We start from the raw sequence: 23,667 nt of genomic DNA, 5'->3' as shown, positions 1-23,667 counted from the left end.
ATGTAATTAATAAATAATAAATAAGACATATCGTAGAATAGAATTGGTTTTTATTGTGACTAGATTACAAACGGTGTCTATAATCGAATACTAAATAAAAATCAGCATTCGACCAAGAAACGTACACACAAATGAGGGAAGATGATAATGTCATTTAAATGATAATTATTTATTTATTTATTTTAATTCCCACACATTTATTTCAGGATATGTGAATTTATTTCATTTCATTCGACTTATATATTCGTACGTCCGGGGATTCATACAAAATAGCGGTCGCTTAAATTTTTACTTAGACACTATACAATTCTATTTATTGGATCGCGTTACAATTTCATAATATTTGTTTACTTTTTTATTTTTTTCATCACACTTTAAAATTACTCACTTCAACTTACACTCGCTTCCTTATTTATCAGTAGCAAGACGTGAAATTTATTTTAAAGTATCACAAAAAAAATATATATATATTTATATATTTATAATTTATTTTAGCTTTTTATTTTTTTAAGTATACCGAATATCGTTTACATCTACAAACTATTTCAATATTTATATAACGTACAATATTATTGATTAACGATCCTCATACTCTGTACACGGCACTGTGTCGATGGAATTCATTCCATCGATAAATGCCAAAAAAAAAAAAACTTATATTATACTTTTACTCAATCTACTATTTTATTTAATTAACATTCATTTTTTATTTGTTTAAATCATTATAATTTTTTTGGTATTTGCTGAATTATGTTATCATTATCATTATCATCATTTAAATGTTATACAATTTATATTTTAATTTAATTCGATTAGATTAACGAGTTCGTACAATTAATATTTACTATACAAATATCTACAAAATATTATTAAATTACTGATTACAATTACACGAATTACTTTTACCAATTGCAATAAATCATCTAAGATTAATTCGATAATTTCAATTATTGCACAAAACTTTGGTCTAAATAATCTCAAATTCTGATTGCAGTTAAAAAAAAAACAAATTCAATAAAATAAAAAATAGATGCAACAATTAAAAAAAATTGATAAAAATATTCGTATAGTAAAATAATAATAATAATAACCAGTAATCACTGATTGCGATTATCATCCCACGTGAGGGACAATGACTGTGACCCAGTCGCGATGGAATTATTAGTCCAGGAGTCGAATAAAGTCGACCAGTACCCAGCAGCGGAAGTGGCTGCATGTTGCCAATAACCAGGAAGTCTCCCACCGTGGCCAGCAGTCGCTCCACTATTCATACCGATACCCATACCGAAACTGCCTCCAGTATTAGTACCGGCACCGACGCTACCAGCGCCAGCGCTGCTGCTACCGCTTCCACTGCTGCTGGCCATTAAATTTTCCGTGGCCGCGCTAGCGCTGAGTATCATGCGGTCATCGTTTATCTTGTGGTCCGCCGTAGTGTTGTCCTCGTCATACATGAGGTAGTGCTGCTGGGATGTCGTAGACGAGGGCGTCGACGATAGCATCGGAGAAGCGGCGGACCTCGGCCTGGGTCACTCGGACCCTCTCATTGGATTATGCGATTCGGTTGGAGTCTGATTGTTACAATTGTTGGGTTGTGATGATCCACCGACTTGGCTATTATTACTATTACTATTATTATTATTATTATTGTTATTATTATTACTATTATTGTGATTAGGATTACTATTATTATTAGTATTATTATTATTATTATTATTGTTATTGTTATTATTGGTATTATTATTAATAGAACCAGTTGCCGAGTGATGGGGGCTGGAGGCAGCCCCCACCTCACCTCAAACTTGAGCCCGAGTAGTCGCGTTATTATGATCAGTGCCAGGTGAATGTGGATTACCAGTGTTACTTGTAAGTGCATATTGACACGCACTTAAACCACCACCAGAAGAGGCTCGTGAACTAACAGGACTAATGCTACCAGCACCACCACCGGTAGTACCTCCAGTACTGAATGAACTCGCAGATCCATATTCGCTGGAATGCTGTTTAGCTTTTAATCTTAGTGAGGTGATACTGCTATTCATTAGGGTACAAGGCTCTGGTGGACCAGTAGCACGATGATGGGGTGTGTAGACTGAGGGCCCGTATGGATGGGGTGCTGCTGGTGCTGCATAAGGACACGCGGCACTTGATGCTGCTACTGGTGACCCTGCTACCCCTAAGCCCGAACCCATTCCGGGAAGCATTGAGGTCGCAGCTTGCCCAACTGACATTGACATTCCGCTGACATGACTGCCAGCTACAGAGGTCGATGGATTAAAACAGTTTACTGGTGCCACTTGGGCGTGGTGATGATGGTGTGAGGCCGTTGGTACCACTGTGCCTAAATGGTTTACCCATGGAAAACTCTTGCTACTCAATGGTGATGGTACTTTTGCAGCCCAATTGTTGTACGAACTGTATGAACTATACATCGCGTCGACATCGGCTCGTCCGATGAAGCTGTTCAGACCTGCGGTGCTGAAACCAGTCTTGAAATCCGCTGCCGCTGCGGCTGCGGCTGCATTCGCTGCGTTGCGCTCGCGTTTTCGCCATTTTGCGCGCCGATTTTTGAACCAAACCTGTAAACATATAAATTCATACTTTTGTTATTATTTTTTATATTATTAAAATTTTTAGTTAGTTAAAAATATGTGTGGATTTTTATTACATGGAATTAGAAACACGCATGGAAAACAGAATAGTGGAAAAATTAGTTTTAAATATCAGAAAAGTCTCTCTACTTTGAAACTGTAAAAATTACATTATTTCTGAGACGTAGTAATAATTACTACGCCTCAAAAAGTTTTATATAAGACCTTTTTCAGTCTTTAATAGCTATCATTTATAATAAAGTTGCATTCAACACGGAAAAAAAAGAAATGTCGCTGCAACAGGAATAGGCCCTGTATCATGAGTTTTTGCTGCAACAGGAATAACCTGTGGCTGCAACAGAACCCGCCTTGTTACTGCTACAAGATCAGTCTTGTTGCAACCACAGATCTATTCTTGTTGCAACCACAGGTCCATTCCTGTTGCAGTCACAGGAATAGTCTTGAATTCGTTATAATAATTTGAATTATTGGAGTTGAGAATCCAACGCCGATAAAAGACTACTCCTGTGATTGCAACAGGAATGGACCTGTGGTTGCAACAGGACTAAGCCTTGTAGCTGCAACAGAAATAAATCCTGTAGCTGTTACAGGGCTATGTCCTGTTGCAGCAACAGTTCTTTTTCTCCGTGTAGATCAACGTAGATCTAATTTTTTCAAATCATAGATGCACATTGATCTATTTAGATTTACCTAGATCTTCTTGAATCTTAAGTTTTTTCGAGACTATTTTCATCAGGTTTTAATATCTATTTTAAAATAATCATTAAAAATTTTCTGTTTGCTAATTTGCCCTTCCTTAACTATGGTCTCTAGATCTAAATTATTTTTTCCCAAATAAAGATCACCTTCAATATAAGCGACATAAGCATTCTCATTTATTTTAGTATGACATTGCTAGTAGATAAAGTGCTTAATGACCAGACATCACTGTTAATTATTGAAGAAAACAATATTGTAATTTAAAATTTAAATAATAAATAACATTGTAAAAAAAATTTAATTCATTTTTATATTAAATTTTTTTGTTCTATTTCAAACAAACATGTTATAAAGTATAGACAAGTTATAATATAACCTTAGAGGAGTTGGTTGCTCTCAATCCTGAAATATGACGGCGTTAATTCAAGGCGGCGTCGCAAGCAACGCTCGATACTATACGAGACCTCGTCAGCCGTTTCTACCCTCGGGTCCTTCGACCTCAACTTACTACTACTACTACTACTACAACTTTTCCAGCAGCACACTCTCTACTACTTAAATGTCTATATACTTGAGTGTACCATCGCTGCCACAACCACCATATTTATATACATGTATATCTAGTTTGTTACTTTCTTCCTTCCTTTCTTATTCTCTTCATTATATTCCTTCCCTCTTTTTTTCTATTTATATATTTAACTGGCGAACGAACCCTCCATCTTACTACCCTCCAACAATTATACGGATGGTTGCACTCAGATACACGTTGCGCTCGCGTACGCTGTAAGTAAAGGCAACGAGCGATAAAAGCGACATGGATGAAGGCACGAGGTAAGTTAAATGATAGATAACAATAATGATGATAATAATAATAACAAGAGTTCAAAAGTAGTGAAGAAAATATGGTAAACTATTTTTTAAATAAATGCTTTCATGATCTTTAATGAACTAATCAAAAATTCAATCAGTTATTCAAAAAAATTTCAAGCTTCTTTAATTTTTTTTTTAAGAATAATTAGGGTCGAAGTGCTATTTATGGCCACTGCTAAATTTTTGGGCATTTAATACTTTATTTTAATTAACGAAAAAGTATAGAAAAGAAATTCCACTGTAATAGTGTTATAAAAGTATCTCTGAACACATTTTAAAAATGAAATATTAATTGTAATTCTTATTTGATATTGTATTTTTAAAATTATTAAAATTACTATAATTCGGAAACTATGGACTTTAGCAACTTGACTCGTAGAACTTTTTTTGAAGGGAATAACATTTCCTGTAAAATTCCCATGAAAATTTTTAGCGTACTTTTATTGGTTTACGTTCTGCAAGCTGATAAAGGTCAATTTCATAAGAAAAATGACTTCCGCAACAGACACAAGTGAAACAGCTTGAATAACAGCTAAGTTACTATGGGCACTTTTGAAGAACACTAAGTTCCTTACGATTTGCGACAAACGGCGCTTTGATATCATAAAATGCAGCTAAGTATTAGAAAGTTGAAAAATAAGTAATTTAATTTACGTGTATATTAGATAGGAAATCTTTGAAATCAAATGGAAAGTACTTAGGATTGAAATTAAGAGCTCGAACTTGGCAGGAATTTTAGTTTCAGCATAGAGAACAATATTTTGTTTGATGAGCAACGAAAAACAAACTTTCGCCGGAAACAAAGCACCCTGATATACATGGTAATAGATGTATAACTTAATGCCGTAAGATGGACGGCGGAGTCGAAGTTAATATTTGCTACTTGCTACTTGCTACTCGTGCGGTTTCCAAAATATCAATACCGGAAAAAAGTCGATATCGGAAAATAATCATGGAAAAGGATCCGGATTTCTATGATTGTTTTCTTCAGTGTCATAAGATTGTTAGCAAAAGTAAATATTTATTTCATTTGCTTAAAATATTAATTTTTTTTTTTTTATGTAATTTTTTACATTAATAACTATGGAAGATTAATAAAAAAAAATCTTTAGTCAGTGAAATAAATAAAAATCAGTTATTGTAAATAATAATACTGCAGTAAAAATAACTGTCGGTATCGTTTAAATATGTGTAAAATTTTTTGATAGCTGTATGTAAATAATGTCTTTGCTTACAAGCAATAAGACATAAAAGAATAGCCATTAACTCTGTTCGCGTTATTTCACCTTGCAGTTACTCAGCAGCGGGAGTTGCTGTAAGAAAAGCACCAGCAGTAGCGACGAGAGTGTGTTTTCATGAGACTTGAAAATCCGTTAGAGAGACATACGTACATAGAATATAAGTGTACTACACTATAGGAGAGAAGAGAATAGATGAGAAGAAAGGAGAGAAAAGATAAAAGAGAAGATAAAGGAGAGAAGAAATACTGTGAGTATAAGAAGACAAAAGACAATGACAGTGTTGGAACTTGTGAGTGGAGTAAGAGTAAGCCAGTGAGACGGAAACAGAGATAGAGATGGAGACAAAGAAATGAGGTAGTGTAGAGAGCAGAAGGAAGATGCTACTGCTGGTGCTGTGGCACACGAGAATCAATAAACCCGAGGCAACATCGAGGCTCCCACCCGACGAGGTCGTGGGTTTGTACACGCGAAGCCGCGCCCATAAACTTTAACGGCGTCGCAAAATTTCACGATGGCCGTCGGTTACGTTGTTACCCTCTTTGATGAATTAACTTTCAAATCCTTACTCAGATATAACATGATAAATATTATTTACTAATTTTTATCCGATATTTACATCATCTTCATTTATTACTTTATTTCATGAATAAACTATTTAATTTATTCCTACTAAATAATTTTTGTGAGACAGTACACAGAAAAAAAGGATTTCTTGGTGCAAGAAATATTTTGCATTTTGAATTGAAGAGAAAAATTTTCTTAGGCCTACAAAAAATTTCTTAGCGCAAGAATTTTTTCTCGCCCCAAGAAAATATTTATTTTTTTAATTTATACTGCAAAAAATTTTTTGCGTCAAGAAATCCTTTTTTTTTGTGTAAGAAAACAAAAAAAGAGTAAAAATATTGAGTGATTAAAAATTAATTTGTCTTAATTATTTACGATTAATGAAATAAAAATGAAAAAAGTATAAGAAAATGACAATGATGATAAGGTTTCCTGTGTGGCGTGACAGGAAGGCAATAAAACCTCATCAAATCACGACCCCCTTGCCCACGTAGTAAGCTTGTGCACGGCTCAATCTATAGAAGCTTATATAACTGTAATGAGACGGTGGCCGGGCGTCTCATCAATCACTTGGTCTTCCTCCTCATTCCCCATTACTCCTGCCCTTCTTGTACTGAGAGTTCACCCGGGCTGGCTAGTGTAGTGTATAGTATATAGATTGTGTGCCAGTGTATGTAACATGGCTGGCATACATGCCTGTGGTAAACTGTAGATACGTTATAGATGTCCAGACTACTCAGACCCATCAGTCGTGATCCGACGACTTAACGTCTCTACTGAACAATACAAGGTATTGTTTCCTCTCACTCGCTCTCTCATCCACTTGCTTTATCCTGCTTACGTGATTTTATTGGCTTTTACGCTTTCTTTTACTACACACTTGTTCAGATTCTTTTGTCAGCTGGTTTAAGAATGGATCTGCTGAGTCTGACCGTTAAATCTTTACCTACTTACCGACTGGCCACTTAATTTTTTCGGGTTTAAGGAGTAAAAATCATTGTTTGCTAATTTTTAAATCTAACTTACATTGTAATAAATCAGGAGTGAATTCGAAGTAATTACGGATTTCATTTAAGTTCGCATCCACTCTGATTTGGAATCTTTGTATTAAAATAAACTCCCCTTCGGAGTGAATTTCACTGCGAGGAGATTAAATAAATACACGGTCATCCGCTCTACATTTACTCCGGATTTAATACGCGTTCACTTCGCAAATTTTTTACGGCGTAATAATATTTAGATTTTGTCATATTTTTTTAACCCTATAGAACTGCGAACCCATTTTTTTACCTGTAAACTACAAAACAGGGTAAATATTTACCCCATGGGATTTTTGCTCGTAAAATCGTTCTGAAAGTAGTAATCTGACTTTTAAGTACATGAATTTTTTCGTCATTTCATGCCAAAGAGAATAGTAAAGAGCAACAGAAAAATTTTATTGAAAAAATTGTTTAATTATTTTTATAATGTCTGACTTTCAATTATTTATCTACTTCCTAAGTCAGAGGACAGTCAACTCAATGAAAATTTTTGGTAAACGCTTTATATTAAAATTTTTGTACAATTTTTAGCCTATAAATTAATTTAAGTAATAAATTGAGAATTATGTAATTGTCAATAAAATATAACAAATAATAAATTTGCATTTTATAAAAAGCAAAATATTCCTTTACTTTGCATCTTTAAATTCAAGGAAAAAAAAACAGCCATCTCAAGGATATCTTAACTTTTATTATTTTTTTCAAGATGCGCGTGTATCGACGTGTCAACCCCGATTGTGCGTATCTACGGGTATGCTATACTTATACATTTCCAAACCATCCGTAGACTAACAGTAAAGGAAACAAAAAAACTCAGAAGTAAAGTGCGGAAGAGGGTGAATGAGGGAGACGGAAAAACAGAAGGAAACGAGAATTATACAGGTTGTGGGAGCCGGAAGAAGATAGTTGTTGCAGTGTATTTATAAATATATATATACATATATATAGAAAGACGACTGGTTGGTTCTCGGACGGTCGTAAAGGGGCGAGAGTAGCAGTTCGACGAGGGTGCTGAGGAATAGAGGGATGCCAGTGTGATAGTGCGCGGGTGCTCACTACTCAGAGGAAGAGGTGGAGGAGGATAATATTGATCCCCTCGTAGCCCCGCCTCCTCTACTCCTTGCTCAGCGACGCCATCATTATATTATCCACCATCCCTCTGGATTTCAAACCCAAATAAAAACCTCAACCCAAATGTATGTGTGCACATTGACGAAAAATAGAGTCTCTCTGTTTTTATTTTTCTCTCAAAGATCTTTTACGAATTATACTTAGCAAAATCAAATTTTTTTCCCTGCTTTTTTTTACATCTAATGTCTTGAAAACAATCTTTGGAGAGCGCCCGTGATTTTCATTTATTTTTATTTATTTTTCATTCTAAACTCACTTTCATTTTATTACTCACTCTTGGGTAAAAAAAAAAAAAGAAATATTTTAATGTATTTTTTACAAATAAATTTGCAGTTTCTTTAAATTTATCTTTCTTTGAAAATTATAAAAGTCATTACATTATTCGTTGGAATTGCGCAATATCACACTGAAAAAAATTTGCGGAGTGGACGTGGATTAAATCTGGAATGCGAATGCGGAGTGATTGCGAAGCTGATGGCAGATTATTTATTTAATCTCCTTGGAGTGAAATTTATTCCAAAGGCGAGTTTATTTTAATTTTAAAACTCCGAATCGAAGTGGGTGTGGATTGAAATAAAGTCCAAATCCGATGAAAGAACAAACTCCCTATTTACTCCTTATACGAAGTAATTTTCAAAAACACTCCGGAACTCCGAGTCACGGAGTGAATTCAGACTTAAATAAAATCCGTAATCACTTCGAATTCACTCCCGATTTTTACAGTCCATTAAAAAGCTATCAATAACAATCATTCTTAAATAATAATTATACAAATTCTAATAAATTGTCTGATCGAAAAAAACTGTATCTACTAATAATTTTTTTTCTATTTTACTTCTCGACAGATCAACTAATAAATTTTCGTATATTCGGTTTATTTTTAAAATTTCTATTGAAAACTTTAATCAATAAAAAAAAACTATATCAATTTTCGAAACCAAAATCATCATAGACTATTATAACTATAGTCGTATAATAAAAAACTGCAGTAACATAAAAAATAACTAAATAAAAAAGTAAACCACACGGCAGTTATAATAAAGACGAAACAATATGCAATAAGGATAAAAAAAAGGTACATAAACCTGTACTGTAATACGACATTGGACCTTATATGTACAACATTATTTTCTTATGCGCTCAGAGAAGTAAACGGCCGGCGGCACTTCATTAAAAATAAATTTCGCCAAGGAGCCACCGGATATCCGTGGCTTCGCGAGGATTTCCGAGCTCGAGGCAACTCCTTACTCTTGGCAAGTACGCCGGCACAGTGGCCATAACTCTGTTCATACTCATCCTTACATACTTTCTCTATCTCTTTTTATTCATCCACCCTTATACTTAAACTCAACCTCAACCTCAACCTCTTTTTTTTCCTCTTTTTTTTTACTCTCACCTTTTTAGTAGTTCTCTAGTTCTTGCGACGCGGTACTCCAACATTACGCCGCACTTTGCTCTCAGTAAATCTACCTACTCAACTGCAGACAATAACTATACATATATACATACATACTTGCTCCCTTTATTCACAAATTTATTTAACATTTTCCATCCACTTTACCATCAATTACAAATCATAACTTTTTGCTTTTAGGTTTTTGTTTTATTGTTTCAAATTTTTTATTTTTATACCATCAATCTTATCATCAACTTTTTTTTTTAACAAACGAATAAAAATTTAAAAAAATATTTCTTGTTCATAGTAAAAAAAAAAAAAAAAATGTACTTGTTTTATACTGCAGTATTTTTTTAGCAGAATATTTCTCGTATTCTGTGAGATCCCTACAGACTATAGGAATGAGCCTAGAGTTACCAGTGGCACTGACATCTCCATAAATCTTAGTGTACCGTCGAGATGGATCAAGCGAAAAGCGACCACGTTTCACGGGGTTGGTTCAAGGAATATACACACAGCTGCGGTGGTATACGTGGTGTCTATTCATCTTACTGTATACCTACATCAACATCTATAGCGTCATCTTCATCTACATACAATCTAAACGTGCATTTACATTTACATTTATATCTATATCTATATCTACGCCGTTATAAACCGCACATATATGTTATATCTGTACATATAGCATATATAATGCATGTATATGAGCTGAGAGTAAGTTGTGAGTTGTGAGGGTAAATTTGCGCAATGCGCGGCCACATACATCATACAACACATACACACACTCGAGTATGCGCTCTTTACTTCACGTACCGGAGACCATTGAAAGTGGATTCGTTTTAAATTCGTCATACTTTATACTTTCCTAGAAAGTGCATGTATTTCTTATTTTGCATTCTTGTCATTTTAAATCAGCTAAGCACTACTGATATGTATATGCAGATATAATTTTTTTATATATTTACAATTTTAATTTTTTTTTTTTTTTGTAAATAATATTTTATTATTATAGGAAATTTTTGTGTTTAAAATTATTCTTTAATATGAAAAAAAATGAATGAAAAAATTATTTTAAAACGATAATTTCAAAATTATATTTTCTCTTAAAATAAATCAGTGAAAAGTACTCCAATCAGTGAATAATCACTGAATGAATAGTCCCAAGTATATCACTGATTCAATCAGTGATATACTTGGGACTGATTCGCAGTGGATTTTCACTGATTTGCAGCACTTTACTAATTCATTTTAAGAGAGTAGAGTGTAAAAAATTGGGAGTGAAATTGGAGTGATTACGGATTTTATTTGCATCCAAATTCAATTCGTCACTCAGAGTCCCGGAGTCTTAAAAAAATCATTCTGATTACGGAATAAATAAGGAGTTTGTTTTTTCAACGGAGTGATTTCGGAGTGATGTGGATTTTATTTAAGCCCACATTCACTCCCATTCGGAGTTTTAATATTAAAACAAACTCCTTTTAGGAGTGAATTTTACTCCAAGGGGATTAAATAAATCGACAGTCATCTGCTCTGCACTCCGAATTTACTCCGCAAATTCTTTATAGTGTAATGAGACAAACTGATAAAACTTATTTAAAAATATATATTTTTTATAGAAATAATTTTTTTCATTGGCTCTCTCTAAATCTGAATATTTACTAACTTTCACTAATTCAGTTTTAGAGAGCACCTGCAAACAGAAGAATTTCAAAAAAAATATAAAACCTGATACCTTAATTAAAAAATTTTAAATTAAATGATTAATTGTATTTCTAAAGAATAAAAATAATTAACTTTAAAAAATAATACCGTTATATCAAAAATATATATAATAATTAATTTAAATAAATATGTAATAATAATAATAATACGTGTAAATAAAATATCTAAAAGCTCTATTAAGATAGTCTAGTAGGTCAGGTATATAAGCAATGCGGTATAATGTTGGTGTGTCAGAGCGTCATTCAGACTGATCCAGAATGATCCCGCGGGATTTGGCTGCGCGACCCTTATTTGTAATTGGCCGTGAATGTCGTGCACGTGAGAATTGCCTCTATATTATCTACACTCCAGCATCCTCGCCGACTAGACATTCATATTTTTATTTTTTTTCCTTCTTCTTCTCTTTTACTTTCATTTTCATTTTTCCTGTTCCCTCTACTTCTTCCTCTGTAAGCTTATTTTTATTTTCAAAAGCTTGCAAAATAAAACTGCATCGAAAGACAATCGGGCACGTCGATATATAGAATATCAAACTATAATACACTAAATGTGTCTTCCTATCCGTGGGGTGCAACTAAATGACACAGACAATGAGAATTGGAGTATCGGGTGAGTGTGCATGAAGTCATTGGAAGCACGTCGACTGCTGTGTTAAAATACATGAAAACAAGTATATATATGTGCGGATAAAAAGAGAAGAATTTAATGGATTTTTATTTTATTTGAACATTGTAGCTGTGTAGTTATTGGTGTAGTGGTAATGGTGGTAGCGGTGGTACTCTGCTGCCACTACCAGTGGGATTCGGATATTCAATGTTGGCGCACCTGTATGGATATTAAATTAACACCCGTAAGCCGCAAGTATTAACAACTTTGCAAAAGATTATATGAGATTATGAGCTCAAGCGTAACACGTGATTTTTAATGCTCATTCACATCCCCTCTATCATCTCTCTCTAGTACAAACGAATGTGTAATTTATAAATATTGTAATAGCCACATAATCGTTACGTGTCATTTTGATATCTCTACAATCACGTTGACATTAATTTTTATAATAAAAATCGACAATTGAACGTTTTAATTAAATAACCGTCAATTTATTTCAATATTTTATTTATAAATTTAATATTTAATTTCATTACTTTATTACTTATTAATTATTATAATGATTCATCAGTAAATAAAAATTTTATGACAATTTTAGGTGATTTCAGCGACACTATGAATCATCATTACAGTATTTCCTTTTCATGTTTCATCAAGATTACACTTTGTCAATGTTATTTATTTTTCAACACTGAAACTTTTTTTTTTTTTTACTTAAGCAGAAAAATTAATTACTACCATATTTATTAAACCCAACTTGAGTCATTTAAATAAGAAAAAAAAATTAATTGCCCACAATTAAAAGTTTTTTCTTTGTGTAATAAATTCAAACGAAATTTAAATAGAATTTGGTAATTATAAATTTTTCTTCATGAAATAAATAATTATTTATTCAAATGAACATGTCAGGACTGTAGATTTATGAATATAAATGAGTAAACATAGAATATATAATATTATAAAATAATATATATGCATGCATGGTAAGCAAAGTGTATTATATAGCAACAGTTATAATTGATATGCATACACATATAAACATATAAATAAATATCTACAGACAATAGTATATATAGAGAAACGTGTGTACACATTCTGGATTCTGGTTGGCCGTTGACAGCCGCTAACCCGCCGAATACGGATGACATCGGTAATCCTCACTCTCATACAGGTTTGCGTTCACTATCATCTATATTGCGTGGCCATTTCCACATTCGACTGACCACTGCCCAGCTATTCTCCATACAATACTATAACAGCACCCACCCACACCTACACCTACACCTACACCTATACCTGTACCAATATAATATCTGTATCTATTCTCTTGGTTCCCATTATCAATACTCGGCCTCTCTCTCTTCATCGCTCGTACGCTCTTGCGTATTCTATTCACAATGTCTATACTATATACAGAATACAGCATACGAGATAGAATACAAATACATTGTCGTATAGTAACCACACATTCAGTAATAGAGTGAGAGTGAGAGAGAGTTCACTGATATGAGAGAACAAGAGAGAATGTGGAGTAACTATATCCTATAGAATAGGATGCGACGGTAACAGAGCAGACGGCTATATATATTAATGTATGTGTGTACGTATGTTGTGTGTGTGTGTGTGTGTGTGTGGTAACGGGATAGAAGCTTGGTGGAAGCGGTGTGCGGTGCAACCATACTAATCCGTCGATGGATTTATGGTCTTAATCACCGGCGGATTATCTCGGACAGCCGCACCGCTCTGCCACGAACCGAAACATACGCCTGCCTCTTTGCAGATAACCACCACGCCGACCAAACACCTCGACATTTTATACTAAATCTCTTCGTGACATTTGTCTGACCGATTTTTGGCTTACTAAAAAAAATTTATTTATTTTACAAACTTTATTTTATCCACATTATTTAGACGTTCTTGTTATTTAAAATTTTTTTTTAATTATTACTTCTATAATTCTTTCATAAATTATTATTTATCATAAATATAAATTTTTATTAATCGGTCAAGTATATTTTTTTCTTTTAATAATTTCAAATATATGAAAATAAAACTTTATAGTAATGTGCAATATAAAAATACCTGTTGTGGAATAAAGTCAATCTTAAATACTTCAGTACACTAATTTTTTCGGTATTACGTAAATAAACAATTTTATTCGAAGCTTAGAAAGTCTTAGGTTATCAAAAATATGTTTAACCTTTTTCATCTCTTAATCTTCTAATTAAACTAATAAAATATTAAGACATTAAAAGACTACTTGCTTTTATTTTTAAAATATAATTTATAATTTTTTTAATAAATTTACGTACACTGTAAAAAAATTAACGGAATGAACGCGGATTATATCCGGAGTGAATGCGGAGCGGATGACTGTTTGATAATTTAATCCCTTCGGAGTTAAATTTACTCCGACGGGGAGGAGCAGACCACTCTGCTGAAAAGACAAATTGACCAACTCCCTATTTACTCCGTATGCGGAGTGATTTTTTTTTAAACTCCGAAACTCTGAATGTCGGATTGAATCCGGATTTAAATAAAATCCTAATTCACTCCCGATTTTTTACAGTGTAAAAATATAAAATTTATGTATTTGTTTTAAAAATATTTATCAACACATTCGAGTATTTATCTTTTATGGTTTGCTAAAAGCAAAAAAAAAAAAAAAGAGGAAAAAAAGTTATATCGACAGTATATCGAGGAATCAAGAGGTCTCGACACGAGAGTTTTTGGGCTTCCATAAATCCCATGCAATAGCGAGAAAGAGTCTACTACCTATACAGATATAGATATATATTGATATAGATACATGTATATATAGATACTATAACCCATAATCCGCAGAACGTAGTGCAGGTCCTCGTAACGAAAGCCACCGGGGCTCTGGGAATGAAGAACGTTCCATCGGTGTGTTACAGTTCGCGAACGAGAGTGCAGTTGCGGTACCTGATATAACCTAGCTCTCTATCCTCCTCTCTTCATCTCTTCATCTCCTCATCGTTTCTCCACCCCAGCAAAATCTCCAGCCAGCACATACTCGATGGATAGAAATGGAAGCTGGAAGCCCAGTCTACACGGTCTACACTAACAGGGACCAGTAACCATCTATACCCTATACCCTATACCTCACCTCCACTACCACCATAGGATCTCTTTCTCTGTCTCTAGAGTGCTATACACCGGTAGAGATATAGAATATAGAGTTATATAGAGTTTATAGTATGTAGCAGCACTAGTGTAGCTGGTAGCTGGTAGCTGGATAGAGTTTTGGTACATGGCATATAGCGTCGGATAGAAAGGGACTAGTATAGTGGCTCACACTGTGTGTGTGGTTCCATAAATCCATCGGGAGATTACTGGCGCAAAGCCTTCCTAGCTGTATGCGCGGGGACCTCTCATTTTCTATCTTCTATTATTACATTTATTTTTTCACTCTTATTTTATAAATAAATTAGTAAATAAATATATTTATTTATAAATTTTTTTTGCAACTTTAATTCATAAAGCATTTGAATAATTTTTTTTATTTAACTTCAGTATCATAATTTTTTTTTGGGATATAAAAAATTATGATACTGAAGTTAGCCGACGTCTAATGATTTTTAGTTTTTTTTTTAAACGATAAATTATAAAAAAAAAATTATTTGAAAAAATTGCACTCATAGTTTTTTTAATTTTCTACATGTGTATATTTTTAGTTTTTTGAAAAAAAAATCTGAAAATTTTTAATTGTCTGTCAACTTCAAAATCATAAAAAATTGATAATGTTAATTTAGGTTTCATATTTTAAGTTGATTGAAATAATATGTAGAGTTATTGAAAATATAATATGAGTTGAGTGTATACTTGAGTGTATATGTAGTATAGCATCAGACGACGAGACAAGATACTCTTGTGTGAGGAAACGACGAGATGATGTTGATTTTGTAACTGATACGCGTCAATGCCGGCACTGTGCCAACGGCCTGATGACTAGACGATTTTTATTATTTTGTAAGAGGTTTTTTTTTTTAGTTTAATATCTTTTGAGAGACAAGGAGGCGAGTTTGTTAAATAGATTGAGTTACGGAGGATGATAATTCACGTGTCAATTTGGGTTGTTAAACTCATTTAGAGTGATAGTGACAAATAAAGATTGTAATATTTTGTACATATATCTGTAGAAGGTAAATAATTAAATAAAGTAATATCTATGGAAAGGTAAATAGACTAAATAAAAATAATGGTTTATTAAGTACGCGTTTAAATTAATTAAGACTTTTGTAATTTATTATTTGTAAATTATTATTATTTTTATTTTAAATTGTTTAATAAAATATTTTAAATTTTAAATAAAAATCCTCTATATTTGTATATCATTCATGTTATTTATCACTCATATAATGGCGCTCGTATATATTTTCAATATGACTGTTTGATTATCGTGATAAAATGATAAGTATCCACAAACGATTGGTTAAACATTACGAACATTACTCATTAGTTTATATTTTAAGTTATCTTTAGATATTTTATCTATTTATTGTTTATTGATTAGGTATAAATAATAACATAGCGTTAAACTATTATATCAATAAATTTTTTTTGTCAAAATAATTTATCAAAATTAGTATGGAAAAAAAAAATTGTTTAATATAATTTTTTTTTTTTTCATTTTTGTAATTTGATGTTTTTTATTTAATAAATTGATATAATGTATTACTGTGTCCATTGACGAGTTTGATTATTTATTGATGTTTTCTAGTTTTAAAAATATCTAGTAAAACCTATTTTAAGCTCTGATTAAGTTTTTTTATTCATGACTGACGAATATAAGACTACTTTGCAGTTTTTAATCTCGATTATTTTTAAACGCCATATAAATTGAGTAGAATAATAATTTATTTTCGTAATTCTATTTTATTTCGTAATTCGTTTTATAAAATTCGAATTTTTTATTTTCAAAAAATAAATAAGTTATAATTTTTAACGAGTTTTTTAAAAATTTAACATTAAATTTTTACGCGATAAATACTTATACTGTTATTAATTAATTTTTTCGAGATTGGCTTTTAGTAAAATTATACGGAGATAATTTTATAGTAAAAGTTAACATCTAGTTGTAGAAAAAATTTTAAACTGCATTCGATGGTTGTGAATATCATTTAAATTAATGATACTGAAGTTAGCAGACGTCTAATAATTGTTGGATTTTTTTTTAGACGATAAAACAAGAAAAAAATATTTGAAAAAATTTCACCTGTAGTTTTTTTAATTTTCTACATGTGCATATTTTTATTTTATTTTTTTGCAATTGATTTGTTGAAATACGAAAATTCAAAAATTTTTAAATGTCTGCTAACTTCAGGATCATTCAAATTATGTTATACTAATAATAATATTTATTTATATTAATAATAACTATTATCAACATCGTAATTCGTAATAACCTGATGGTATACTGTAAAAAATGTTTGGAGTGAACGCGGATTAAATCCGGAGTGAATACAGAGCAGATGACTTTCCATTTATTTAATCCCCTCGGAGTAAAATTCATCCCGAAGGGAAATTTATTTTAATATTGAAACTCGAATCGCTGTAAATGCAAGTCACTTCGAAACCACTCCGCTAAAAAACCAAATTTCGTATTTACTCTGTAAAGGGGGTGATTTTTTTGAAAACTCCGGAACTTCGAGTGACGGAGTGAATTCGGATTTTAATAAAATCCGTAATCACTCCGAATTTACTCCCAATTTTTTACAACGTAATAGTTACCATCGGCCCAAATATAAATTACTATCAAAATAAAAAATTGAAATATCACCGTTATAGATCAAATGATGGTCCTTTATTTTATGTTGTAAAAAAAACACTGATTATTGATGATGATAAAGTTTTCCTTATCACTCAATACTTGGGTGGTTGCTATTTTGATGATCATACCCAATCATTTAAAGTTATCAATAACAGCTTCAATATTTGGAAATTTTTATTATATTCGGACTTAAAGGATTGTATTGTTACTTATTTTAATTATTTAGAGGACAAAATGTCCATAGCTAAAATATGGATATAAATAAAGGATTCAAATTTATATAACTTTGTCCCATTTTTTGTTACAGAATTTTTACAACCTTGAACGGTAACAGTCACCATCATCGGTTGTAACAATTATAATCTTTGATAGTTACAATTAGCATCTTCGATAGTAATCGTCACCACCATCAATTGTTACTGTTATCATTGGTAAAACTAAATTTTACCACTGGTAAAACTAATTATTTTACCACTGAAAAATTTAGCTACCATTTCAAATAGTTGAAATTAAAAATTTAGTATCGTAAATAGTATAATAAAATTTTTTTCGTGATAGATTAGGAATAATGTCAATGAGGATGACAAATTAGAAATAAAAAATAAAAAAAAGTTAAATGAAACTCACCCGTACGCGTGCTTCCGTTAGTCCAGTCCACATAGCTATTTCTTCTCGTGTCGCCATATCAGGATATCGATTCCTCGCAAATGTAGATTCAAGTTCTTGTAATTGTTGTGAAGTAAAATGCGTCCTCTGTCGTCTCTGTCTTTTATTTTTGGTACCGTCTTTATCACTTGCATCATTCATACTAACTACACCAGATGTAACTTCAGATGATCGCATTTCTTGTTTAACCTCAACTGGTGTTCGAACTCCTAAATAAAAAAATATTATTTATTTAAATATAATTCAATATCAATTAGCAATAAAGATATCAAATAATTTTTAAACAAGATATAAATTACAAATTTCTCTCAGTTTTTAGACAAAGATATAAATGGGATAACAGTTAAAAGTACCGTGACTATAAATCTATAAGCCATGAAATTACAGGTGATATAAAATTTATATTCAGTGCCCAATACTGGGAGCTATAGATTTAAAGTTCTGCATATGGGTCCGTATAGCCGATAGTAAAGCGTCAGTAAAGCGTCACTAGTTTATTCCTCGCCCCAAACTGACAACTTTATGATTGATAGAGGCCCATTAGACACGCGCTATCAACGATAGTTTGCTGCAACGTCGGTTATGCGATATAATATTTAAATCTCTTTTGATTGATATCCTTATCTAGTATCCAGACCATAATAATTATTTTTTATTTCAGGTAAAATACATTTTTTTAATCTGTTTCTCTTAAGTTTGAATTGTTTTTAGTTCTACTATATGGTAGAAAACTGAACACTGAGAGAACAAGTTATTTGAGGCAAACAAATATATTCATTCATTTGAGGCAAATAAATTCATCTCTTTGAGACAAAGATATGGTTTATTTGAATGAAATAAAAATTTTTTTATAGTTAACAAATCTGTATTTGGGTAAAAATTTTATAAAAACTCCAAATCGTACTGAATGCGGATTTAAATAAAATCCACATCACTCTACTGAAAAGACAAACTCCCTATTTACTCCAGATTTTTTTCAAACTCCGAAACTCTAAAGTGACGGAATAAATTTGGATTGAAATAAAATCCGTAATCACTCCGAAGTCACACCCATTTTTTTACAGTGTAGTAAAGATGATTTAATTTAAAATATTAAATGAATCGACTCCATTCGACCATCGAAATCATGACTAAAGAAATTTGTTATTTAAATGAATGCTGTTTAATTGTAATCAATAAATTCATTTAAAAAATTAAACAACTTATTTTTAAAAAATCTTGAAAAATTTATTCAATTATTATAAATCATAATTTTGTGAATAATTGTCATGAGTTTGTTTGATGAATATGAATGAAGCCATGTGTAGAAAAAAAAAAAAAAAAAAAAAAAAAAAAATAAGAATGTATGAATGAAATGAAATGACTAAGTTGATAGGAATGATCTATAAGTGTGTATATTCTCAATGCCGCGGTATATAAACATGCTGGACTTGTTCAAGAAATTGCAAGGAGACTTAACCCTCATCCCTCGGATTATCCAGAGTGAAGTGAGAGATCTGTCCTGGTTGTTGTTAACCAGCAGCGTATAAGACAACTATACTACTGGCGCTACCATCAGGGATATTTCAATTTGCGGGGATTTAGAAAACGCCAGTTGAGTCTTGGACAAACAACCAACTATAAATGTCGGCATTGTTTGGCACACTCAATCTACTCTGTCATAATCTTTAAATCTTCAATGATCAACTCAACATATACACTACTAATTCTTCGTATAAACATTAGTAACACTTTACATCTTAATATACCAGAAGAAATATAAAAACAAAGAGACTATTTTTAATTTATTTTTATCTCACGAAATTATTTGCCATCTTCAAACCTTAATAACTTGGCTTCTAATTATCGTATCTTAATTTAAAAAATGTCAATGTAAAGTTTATAATTTTTACCAAAATGTATATCTTTGGTTTTTAGATCAACAAATAAATTTATCTAGAATTTTTACCTTTTCTAATGTCCGTTCTTTGATTGTTATTCGTTCGATTCCGTGGCTGCGCTGTGGAAAAACCGCCCGAAGGTGTTGACGGTGTAGCACCTGGTGTACTTGGTGTACTTCCACCAGGTGTATGTGCACCATGTCCTGAAAAATCGAGTCTTGCAAGGCCACCATTTGTTTCATCACGATAATCATTCTGCGCCAACACTAAAGACAGAAAATTTTTAAAAAATATAAATCAAATAAATTAAAAATTTTTTATTTAATGCTTATTTTGTTTTTAACTTATCACTTAAATTCTATTTATTATTATTTATGAATCGACTATACAAACAATAATTAATCATTAAAAAGTTATTTTAAGTTAAATAATAATGATATTATATTTAAAAATGATCCCTACCAACAGTTTTAATTTTTTATTTTATTTATAAATAAACAAATTCTACAAGTCACTTAACTCTGTGACGTGGATAAGTTTATTTAGCAAGTATATTTATTATTTTCATTATTTTTATAATACTTTTTATGCTACATCTACATTTCTTTCTACATTCTTGCCCCGCTTCAAAAAGAAAATATAGCGAATAGCGAAACACGCGGAAACACTGAGTTTAAACTCTCTGTTGAATAAAACACGAGTTTTCTTTTTATTTTATTATTAAACTCTTTACAAAGTTCTTTCTCTAGATAAATACCATCAGAGACAACTTTACGATCACCGGTCAATTTTATTTTTTATTTTTTATTATAGAGTAAAATTAAATTATAATATTAATAATAAAAAAATTTTTAAATTCTTTGAACTTTTAAATTAAAATCCACGTGTCACATTATTCAGAATATAAAATTTTATAAATATAAAAAAAAATTATTTTTATTTTAATAAAAATTTATTTTTAAAATTTATTTAAATCATATAAAATTATTTTTAAATCACCGAGACATTTATGAAGCAGTAAATTAAGTAAAAAAAAAAATTATTATAAAAAAAAAAAGTATAAAAAATGAAGAAAAAAGAAAAGAATAGACAATAAATATTGATAGATATAAAAAATGATGGCAGTCGATTATTTTGTTGGTAATCCAATTTAGTGAGTGGCTTACAAGCGCGACATTAATCGACGTTCTTTCAACCGTCTCTGGGATATTTATCAAGCTCTGAGTGTGTACAGTAGGGCCGCGAGACTGTCACGCGAAGCGAAAGAAAAAACCAAGAAGAAAATAAAATAAAATAGAGGAATAAAATAAAAAAAGGAGTAAATGAGTTGAAGCTGTACGTCTTGCACGAGAATAAGAACGAGACAGACAGAGACTACTGTAGCCTGAACCGCGACCAACAAGTTAATCGTTTTAGTTTAAGTCGTTTAGTTTCATTTCATTTAAGTTTAGTTATATTTGGTTAGCACGCGGCTCATTTTGAGGGACGCTTCTCACAATTAGTCGGCATATAACTCCCAAAGATTTATTGCGACGACACTAACGACATAAGGAATCTTAGGATTCTTGTCATCGTGAATCAATGTAACTATACCATGCAATAAAGCTTTCGATTATTTTATTAACAAAATTTATAAATTTAATTTACAAAATTAAAGATCTATTTATTATTTTTGTTTTATTATATTTATTTTTTTTTTTTTAATCAAAATACTCATTCATTTGCTAATTTTAGCGATAGATTTATTTATTTATTAATAAATTTTTATTTGACATTTATGATTTTATCTTAAAAGTCTTGAAAATAAACAAATTTAATTGATTTCTCATTTGTCGAAATGTCTAACAGATACAGATACAAAAGAAAAATATGTGTTTAGTTTTTTGTATATATAGAAAATATTAAGTTCAAACTATCTTTAAAAATAACACAGGAACAAACTTTAAATGTTTGATTACAGCAGTTGGAAACACAGATAAATTTGTTAGATTAATACCTACTCGAAAAAATTTTTAACATTTTTTTTTACCTGGCTTTTATCAATAGCATTTTTTTACACTTCAAATATTTGCTTTTGTGATTATAATTTTACTCTAAAATATAATTTTCTTTTAATATACCAGAGCCGATTCAAAATATATCAATCAAATAATTGAATAGAGTTTTCAATAAATATTTGACACTGTAAAAAAAAAACCATAAATAAATTTGATAATTATTTTTTTAGTAATACCCTGCAGAGTTCTAAGACGTAGGAACTAAATCAATTGCCGATTATACTGGTCAGGTTCATAGAAAAATAAATTTTAAAGTAAAGACAGTTTACCGTCAGCTTGAACCCATAACTCGTCACTTGGATCGGAACCTTTCAAATGACATTCGATACTTTTTTAAACAGTATCGATTACAAGAATTTGAATCCTCTGAAGATGTACAAATTTAAGAAAATGTTGAAATTATTTTTTTTTTTTAATTTAAAGGAATGTTTTATGACTTTGTTTAAAGTTAAATTTTTCGGTGATACTCTATCATTTTTAGAGTGAAAAAAAGTGTAAGACAACGACTCGATGACATTCCCTCTCATTTTACTACTAATACAGGGTGTTTCTTTTTTAGGGACACGTGTTTTCACGCCTGGATACATTTTATGAGACCTAATGTAGAGCTCTTGACCTTCGGGGAAAAAAATCTAGTATTTTAGTTGTAGAATTTTAAATATCTATTTGAAGATGTGACCTTTAATAAATCTTTTAATTATTTATTACCTACACGGAAAAAAAAGTTAAGAAAAAATTATCATTTGGCGAAGGAAAATAAAACCTTTCAGGAAATTCTTTTTTTTGACTTGTGTTATATACACACAGTTGAAATTTTTGTATTCTTGTGTATAAGAATTCAATGGTTAAATATTTTGTGTCAATTATTTAACACCATCAAGTGTCATTTTAACTAAAGTTGAATGTGTTATCTGATCTCAGCAAGTTTTAAACCTGTATTATTGTTTGACACAAGTATAATGAGTTAAATTTAACACAAATTTTTCAACTGTGTAAAAATTAATAAATTTTCTTAATTCCCGGGTCAAAACAATGATTTGATTTTGGTGTAATTTTAAAAATTGAAAATGAAGCAAGTCCAGCAAGACAAAAGCAAGTCAAGCTTAAGTTCTTTTTTTAATAAATAAAAAGCACATTTGGTTTTGATTTGCTTTTGACTAAGTTGTATTACTTAGTACCGATTTACGCCAACTAAGTAAAATTGAAGTCACGTTGTCTTACGTTTGACGTAAATTTTTAAGTTAAAAAAATGATAGCAGTCAAAATCAAGTTATTTTTTTGACCTGTGTTGTTTTGCCAAATAGTGATTTTTTCTGAACTATTTCTTCTCTGAAACTAAATCATACAAATACATTTTTTTTATTCCATTATAATTTATAAAAT

At 31.1% G+C, this 23,667-nt stretch overlaps 2 protein-coding genes across 2 annotated transcripts in view; both read right to left on the bottom strand.

The window, feature by feature from the left end:
- Positions 1–33: 33 nt before the first annotated feature.
- Positions 34–1,588, bottom strand: LOC130668304 (uncharacterized). The gene has a single exon (XM_057470529.1). The coding sequence runs from the start codon at positions 1,500–1,502 to the stop codon at positions 1,098–1,100; it is 405 nt and encodes a 134-aa protein (XP_057326512.1). The 5' UTR covers positions 1,503–1,588; the 3' UTR covers positions 34–1,097.
- A 200-nt stretch (positions 1,589–1,788) lies between these two features.
- Positions 1,789–23,667, bottom strand: part of LOC130668303 (pituitary homeobox x) — a 32,751-nt gene continuing 10,872 nt past the window's right edge. The window contains exons 2-4 of the mRNA XM_057470528.1: positions 20,296–20,493; positions 18,309–18,556; positions 1,789–2,579 (exon numbers count right to left, since the gene is read on the bottom strand). Of these exons, the coding sequence (XP_057326511.1) occupies positions 1,797–2,579; positions 18,309–18,556; positions 20,296–20,493 (1,229 nt within the window). The 3' untranslated portion in view covers positions 1,789–1,796. The remainder of the gene's footprint in view (positions 2,580–18,308; positions 18,557–20,295; positions 20,494–23,667) is intronic.

This window comes from Microplitis mediator, chromosome 5 (genome assembly GCF_029852145.1).
Source record: "Microplitis mediator isolate UGA2020A chromosome 5, iyMicMedi2.1, whole genome shotgun sequence".
NCBI lineage: Eukaryota > Metazoa > Arthropoda > Insecta > Hymenoptera > Braconidae > Microplitis > Microplitis mediator.
Note: the sequence above shows the minus strand (reverse complement) of the source record. Positions and strands in the feature narration are given on the sequence as shown.